The sequence below is a fragment of the Haliotis cracherodii genome, unplaced genomic scaffold, assembly GCF_022045235.1.
Source record: "Haliotis cracherodii isolate W230 unplaced genomic scaffold, xgHalCrac1.p SCAF_4, whole genome shotgun sequence".
Taxonomy (NCBI): Eukaryota; Metazoa; Mollusca; class Gastropoda; order Lepetellida; family Haliotidae; genus Haliotis; species Haliotis cracherodii.
The window spans coordinates 35,612,804-35,621,011 of record NW_027266297.1 but is presented as its reverse complement, the minus strand read 5'-3'; the positions used below and the strand labels follow the sequence as shown (position 1 = coordinate 35,621,011).

The 8,208-nt window shown below is 50.5% G+C and overlaps 1 protein-coding gene across 1 annotated transcript; it reads left to right on the top strand.

The window, feature by feature from the left end:
* Positions 1-840: 840 nt before the first annotated feature.
* Positions 841-1,954, top strand: LOC139480351 (uncharacterized). Its single transcript, XM_071263414.1, has one exon. The coding sequence runs from the start codon at positions 841-843 to the stop codon at positions 1,753-1,755; it is 915 nt and encodes a 304-aa protein (XP_071119515.1). The 3' UTR covers positions 1,756-1,954.
* The last annotated feature ends 6,254 nt before the right edge of the window (positions 1,955-8,208 follow it).

Below are 8,208 nucleotides of genomic sequence, written 5' to 3'. Positions count from 1 at the left end.
ATATTTATTATAGTTTATTCTCTAATAAACTGTGCTTTTATGGGGCGTTGCGGTAGCTACGCTTGGTTATAATTTTCCCGCCAAACGGAAAATTTTTCCCGCCCTTTTTTCTATATACATGCGGGGTTCGCGTATGCACGTTGTGTTTTACGTTTCCCCTGTTCTTGTATGTTTTGGGGGTTAACATAACTTATTTCTTTAATAAAAGTTATATGTGTATGTTATATGTTCACATTGCTCGTTTATTTTCTTGTGAAAATGCTCGTTTGTGAATCATTGTGGTGCGTGCGTTGTAACCATGTTTTGTTCTTTGTTTATAGCAAACAATCAATGTCTGACATGGATATGTCCCCAGTATCCACCCCCTCTACCCCTGCTCCTCGGAGTTGTGGGGTGTGCAGAAAGTTTTTGTCGTCCCGGGATCCCCACGATCGTTGCCCGCGGTGCAGGGTTCCTTGCGGGGACACCCGGTGCACCCTGTGCGAAGGTCTGGGGCCTGCGGAGTTTGAGCGGTACCGGCTGTACGTACAGTCCGTCTCCACCCCTGTGGTGGCTGGTTCGTCCGGTCGGGGTCCCCGTGCGGGTACCACCTCCTCGGCTGCGGCGGATCCCCTTGCGGCCCTCGGGCTGTCTGGGGATTCCGTCGCCGCATTGTTGTCGAAACTTGTGGACTCCAAGCTGGCGGCCTTATCGCAAGATAGGCCGCTGGCTGTTCCGTCCCCGGCCTCTTCGGTGGCCGCGGGTTCGGACGCGGGGTCCACCGGTACGGCGGCGGCTGCCGTGGTTACCGGTCCTTCCCCCGAACCGTTGCTTCCGCTATCGGTTAAGGACCGCGTGGCCATGGTGTATGACCTCTTCGAGGACATGCCAAAGCCCCTGCCGATACCGCGGGGAATCCACGGTTCCGTGGGTTACTCCGAGGTATACGACGAGACGTCCGACAAGGCTTTCCCGGCATCAACCTTGCTGCGCGGGATTAAGCCTTCTTTGGAGAAGGCCTTCACGGCTGCCTCCGGTCGGGGTCTCCCGTTACCTCCCCCGTCGTGGAGAAAAGGGTCTTTCCCAGTACATGACCTTGCCTTTCCCGAGGCTGGTCCTTCTGCGGAAGCCCATGTGGAGCGTTTGGGGGTCCGTGCCCCACCGGTTGCCACGGTACCACAAGGTACCTTGCAACAGCTGGACACCCTCGCTCGACACTCCATGCTGGCATTGTCTCACGGAGACACATACCTGGCTGCAGCGGCCAGTCTGGTCGAAGGTTCTCCCACGGACCGAGACCAGCGCATTTACAACTGCTTGCTCGGTTTGAATGCTTCCCTGGAGTACGTTGCCGGGGCTTCGGCCTTTGTTTCCGGCACGTGCCATTTTCTTCGGCGCCAGTCGTATCTGGCTGCTTCAGGGTTGGACGCTGCCAATCAGGAGGTGCTCCTTTCGCAGCCTTGGTCTGCTCGGACCCTGTTTAATAACAAGATCCCTGGGGTTCTGAAGGAACAACAGGCCGCTGTGTCTGCCGAGGCCTCTCGGCACACACTGGATCTTGTGGGGTCCTTGCATAGGCGCCTGGGTGCCGCTCCGAAGCGGAGCGCGCCCCAGGATGCTGCGTCCGGCAGGCCTAAGGGGTCGGGTCCTTCTTCCTCCGGGAAGAAGCCCCGCTCTGAGGGCTCCGGTAAGGGTTCTCAGCAGCCCTTTCGCGGGAAGAAGGGGAACTGGGGGAAGCCCAAGTCGTCTAAGGACGGCAAGGGCCCCTCCAGGTGACTCTCATTGGAGGGGTTCGTATGCCGACAGCGCCAACTTCGGTTGGCCCGTAGGCGAACCCGAGTCACTTGGCCCTGGACAGTTGCGCCTGCCGCAGCCCGTCCGGCCCCCCTCTCTGTCCCCAGTGGGAGCCAGACTCCAGACTTATTGGGAGAATTGGGAACAAGTGTTCGACGACCCGTGGGTGGTCAACACGATTCGGTACGGCTATCGGCTCGATCTCGAAGCGAATCCGCCGCTCACCGTTGCCCCGTCGGCAGGTTTCTATTCGGAAACCGATCTTCCCTTCCTCGCCGATGCCATCGGCAGGTTGGTGGAGAAGAGGGCAGTTCGGGAGTTAGCTCTACCAGAAATAACACCGGGGTTTTACTCCAGGATATTTCTCGTTCCCAAGAAGGACAGTGCCGAACTCAGAATGATTCACAACTTGAAATCGTTCAACGAGTTCTACCTGCGCAAGCCGCCCAAGTTCAGAATGTTGAGCTTGACGGACCTGAAAGCACTGATCATGCCGGCCGACTGGCTAGCTTCGATCGACCTGAAGGATGCTTATCTACATGTTCCGATTCACTCGGATCATCACAAGTATCTCAGGTTTGTCTTTCAAGGCAGGCACTACGAGTGGGTTGTACTCCCATTCGGTCTTTCATCCGCTCCCTGGCTGTTCACCCGGTTAACCACCCCCATAGTGGGGTTCCTCCACCGGAGGGGTGTCCGGTACTTCGCGTACCTGGACGACTCGCTAGTAGCAAATCGAATGACGGACACCCTGTCACGCCATCTCGTTTTCGCACGTCGGCTCTTGGAGCAATTGGGGTGGATTGTCAATCTCCCCAAGAGCGAGTTAACCCCTTCTCAGAATTTGCAGTTCATCGGAGGTCGGTTCAACACGGTGTCCCATCGCCTATTTGTCCCCCCAGACCGGTGGCACAAAATTCAGGCGATGATTGCCAAAGTCTTAGCGGTGCAACAGACTGTTCACTTTTGGGAACAGCTGTTAGGGCTACTTGTATCAGCCCAGGACTGCACCGAACGGGGTCGTCTCCAACTCCGCCCGCTGCAACGGTTTTTAATCCAGTTGTTAGCAACGGAGGTGAACAGTGCGACCGTCGCCCTCCCGGATCGGCTCCGACCGCATCTGGAGTGGTGGACGCTCCCTTACAATGTCTTATCAGGAGTCTCTATGCGGCCCTACCGGGCCACGTTGAACCTGTATACAGACGCCTCTCTAGTGGGCTGGGGCGCCCATCTAGAGGGGGAGGTGAGCTCGGGGCTGTGGTGCGTAGACGAACTAGGTCTTCACATCAATTGTCTCGAGTTCAAGGCAGTGATCAACGCAGTCAATCACTGGAAGCATCGTCTCGTCGACGCCCGGCTCATGCTGGCGACCGACAACACGACGGTAGTGTCCTATGTGAACAAACTGGGGGGAACCCACAGTCACTCGCTACTCGATCTCACGTTCGAGTTTTACGCTCTGGTGGACAGTGTCCCGTGCCAGATACGCGCCCGTCACATCCCAGGTGTGCGGAACGTACTGGCCGATGCTCTATCGAGGCCTCAGGAACCGAGCCCCACAGAGTGGATGCTGAACCCAGTAGTGTTTCAGTGGCTGTGCGAACGTTTGGGTCGTCCGATGGTCGACCTGTTCGCAACACGGTTCAACAATCAACTCCCGTTGTTTGTATCACCAGTCCCGGACCCGAGGGCCATCGATCACGATGCTCTCGCGTTAGACTGGACGGGCTTGGACGCTTATGCTTACCCGCCGACAGCGTTGATACCACACATTCTAAGCCGGCTTCGAGGAGTTCGCTGTCGAATGTTACTGATCGCGCCCATGTGGCCGAACAGATCGTGGTACCCCGACTTGCTGACCCAGGTCACGCAGTCGCCACTTCCACTGCCTGTGAGACCGGATCTCTTGATCCACCCTCACACCCGTCAGCTTCATCCAAACGCAGGGCAGTTCAATCTGCACGCGTGGATGTTGTCACCGAGCGTCTGAGGAGTAAAGGTTTTTCTCGCCGGGCGTCTCGGGCATACGTTAGTATGCATCGTGATTCTACCCAGAAGGTGTATAATGCACGTTGGGTTATTTTCACGAAGTGGTGTTGTAAACATCACATTCATTCGCCAGATAAGGTATCTGTGCAGGATATTGCTCGTTTCATGTCTCACTTGCGAGAGACCCGGAAACTCTCCGGGGGTTCCATTGCCAACTATGTTTCGTCCGTTGCTACGGTACGGGACGTTGCTATGGGTACCAGTCTCTCCAAAGAGCCGGTGATACGGGGTATTATTACTTGCCCGTGAAGAGATCACCCGTTTAATAAACATACAGCTTTATTACACATTGTGTAATACCAAAACGCGTGCTTATGTACTCTCGGAACACGTTTCACGAACAAATATTGAAAGCTCTCAACATCCCCTGGCGTATTCAACGACATTGTATGTGGAGATGATAGATCACTGGGAGGAGCTTATGCACACTCGATGACCCCAGCAACCTTGTTGCTAGGCTGACGTCACATGGCATTGTTTCGCCGATGGATCGTGCAACAAAATTCCACAAATTACGTCATCGGGTATTGTGACGTCAATGTAAACTTTGAGGTGCAAGGCCCCGTTCCACAAGGCGATCGTGCGGTAGCGCAACGACAGTCGTTGGTCTAAGTTAAATTATGTGAGTTGTGATAGCCTTAGCGCTACGATACGTTTGTGGGACGAACGCCTGAATCCTAAAGGTGGACCATTGTATGATATTAAATTCATACGTTTCAACTTTTGACGTGTTTGAAGTATTATTCTGTTAAACTCAATTGGATTATGCCATTAGGATCGTGTAGGTGTCAGCCTATTTACACTCAACAGTATAATTCTAAAAACATTATAAATGACAAGTAATAAATAAAATACTAAACTCGCTCTCGTGTAAAACCAATTTTATGAAACTCGTGAATAGTTGTGGTATCTGACTCGCTTTCGCTCGTCAGATACCAGAACTATTCACTCGTTTCATAAAATTGGTATTACACGGGAGCTCGTTTAGTATTCTATATTTATCAAGGGTTTCAAACAGCACGATCTTAAGAAGGGCCGCCTTCGGGCACCGGCCTGGGATCTTTCCCTAGTGTTGCAATCACTTACGGAAGCTCCGTATGAACCCTTGCATAGTGCTTCGTTCCGGCATGTGACTTGGAAAACAGCATTTCTCCTCTCCTTTGCCACGGCGGCACGTGTATCCGAAATTCATGCACTCGATGTCGCCAAGGTACGATTCGATAGGGGTGACGAAGGAGCGGTCCGCCTGGGCCTGCTCATGGGCTTCGTCGCCAAGAATCAGAGAGTCGGGCAAACGGAGAGAGAATTCACTGTAAGATCCCTCAAAGAAATCTTACATCCTGCTGATACTGAGGACAGAGCGCTGTGTCCGGTTAGGGCCCTTAAGTATTATCTTAAGGCTTCGAATGAACGTAGACAAGGGCGTGACCGTCTGTTCATATCGTGTAACCCTAATCGCACGGTTGACATAACTCGCAACTCGATTGCGTTGTGGCTTCGTTCTGTCATCAATCTGGCGTACCGGTCTCGGGGGTTACCGGTAGCGGGGTCAAACCCGCACGAGATCAGGGCGCTAGCGGCAACATTTGCCCTACACTCGAATATCTCTGTTCACAGAATATTACGAGGTTGTTACTGGCGTTCTGACTCGGTTTTTGCCAATCATTACCTCAGAAAGGTTTCTGATGAAGACGTGGAGGGGGTGCACCGTCTTGGGCCGCTGATCGCGGCACAAGCGGTCATCTAGGGGGTGTGTCCAGCGCAATTCCAAACTCCGCAGTCGTCAGTCCTTGCACGGTGGTCAATCTGGGTCGTCTCCAATGTTCCCACGCCGTGGGTACAGGAGTGGGGGTCCTGCAAACCAGCGCACTCACACCACAGGTGAGGCGGCTTTTTGTGTGTTTTATCCTTATTTGTATTTTGACAATTATTCATTTAATTGTCTGTCGTGTATTCCAACCTTGTGATACCTGCTTACGAATACTGGAATTAGGTCACGCGCCTAATGCATACTTTAAGTAGGCTTGCTCTGGGATATACGGTCTGAAGGAAATTAATTTCCCTCTTTTCGACTGTTTAACCTGATCTAAGATTCAGCTCACGCGGATACAGTGTTCTCATCCGCTGCGGCGATGAAATACCTATCCAGTGGGGCCGTTTGGAGTCACCAATCGTTTTGGCAATGACGATTGAGCCTTACGGTATGCGCTTGACAGTGCTTTGGTATTCCTATAGGGTAACGCCTAGCTAGGTGCATGCGCATCGAGTGCTTCCGCCTTGGTGTTTACTTCCGCTGGTCGGAAGGAACGCTAGCAGTCAGGATTCGGGTTGTAGGTGCTCCCCACCGCCTACTGTGGTAGTCAGCCTCGGTATAACAGTGGTAACGTATTACTTAATGTAATTTGTAGAATTTTCCTATTCGGAATATTCTATAAGTAATACGTTACCACTGGGCTGCTGCCCGCCCGTCCGTCCCCCGAGCACTTGCTCTCGCAGGAGACAAGAGTGAAGGGTGTCACATGGCAGCTAGGTGGCTACGCACGTGCTGCATGAGGTAATTGAGATCTCTGTGGTAGATTTCGCTATAGCAGCAGTTGTGGGAGACAACAGCCTCGGTATAACAGTGGTAACGTATTACTTATAGAATATTCCGAATAGGAAAATTCTACAAAATATTGTGAAGTAACCCTGTGTATTCGATTAGCAAATCAGCAACTTATTTTGAAATTATAAAGGGGCATTCCGTCAAACTTGTCAAACTCCACGATGACAGTTACATCACAATCATTTGCCATCACACTTTCTTGTGGAAGTATCGTGGTATTTTTGAGTCCCATAAAGCCCTCGAACCCACAAGACACCAGTTTGCAGGGACTAGATGAATAGTGTTTTTAATTATTTAACTTAAATACCGGTACCCACATGTGTAAAAACTAGTGGGTAACAGAAATTTGAATACCCAGATAGAATTACTGATATCCAATGATTTTAAAATGCATGGGCAAAATACCCACAGCACCAAAAGCTTATCTGGAGCTCTGAGAAGGTCGTTGATTTTATCCTGACCGCATCCTACCCAAAGATATTTACAGATGGTAATTGTTGTTACTCTGCCTGGTCCTCTACAATGGGGATAAAACGAGCTGGTCGGCTCGGAGTCAGTACACTGTGTCTGAGTCAGGTATCTAGGCTGGGACGACTCGAAATTTACCATCCGGGTACCTGACCCCCTATTACCCGACACTACCCAGGTACCCGCTGTAGGTCTCAAGTTTTAATGGAATCCTGGCAAAAGCTGCTTAGATACACGCATAAAACAACCTACTCATGCATACAATGAATTGACAGAAGCTTTATCTTTACTCAAAGAAATAAAAGTAAAGAAGAATGTGTGCGTAGTTAGAAAGGAATGTGAACATGAAGGGCCTTGTGTAGCCATGGAGTTTTGACTAACCACGTGTCCTGTGGGTACCCGGGTCCTACTCAGGACCTGAGTACCCGAGATACCTGTCCAAGCCCTAGGGGTATCCATGTTGAACTGGTGCATGGTATCAGTGGGCTAGCACCATAAAACCAGCATTAGTCCGGAATAGTACAAGCAGCTACACACACATTCACACACTTTGCTATTTAATAATCTTGAAAGCGATGTTGACCTCCATTTCACCTCACCTCACCTCACCTCACCTCACCTCACCTCACCTCACCTCACCCCAAAAACGCATGAACAGCAGCAATACTACACCAGAATGCTGTTTCTTCACATCAATAAACTGTCCAGCTGCATCCTCGGGGTCTCCGTCAAAGAAGACTCGTGACAATTGTATTACCAGCATTTGCTGTTAGTGTTTTAGTTACATGTTTTATATATATATTTGGTTTTATTCAACAAATATAGTTATATGTTATATATAGTTTTTAAAAAAAAATATAGACCATATTCCTGATAAATGTTGTCTGTTATGATTGATTTTAGATATACTTTTAACCATGTTGTTCATTGATGGGACATTAGTGTTTGTGCGTCCTTTGTTAACAGCTGTTAAATAACACAAACAGCGTGTATTACAATGCTGTGTAATGTTCATGTGGATTTGAACCTGGTTTTCAGTTCTCTCAAGATTATCGAAAATGACCTCGACACTAATGTTGTAAGAGTAGCCTCCCTTGGTCCAACCACTGACTCCACAGTTACTGTAAAAGGAAACGCTACGAAGTGGTTTGATTTGACAGATGGCCTTGAGGCCAGTAGATGTAGAAGTGAGTGAGGGAAAGTTGTTTAATTCTGCAGACAGCAGTATTCCAGTATAACAGTGGCATGCAAGCAATCGAGTCAGGATCAGACAAACCAGCGACGAAAGATTGACCAACGATTAATGCCTTGGG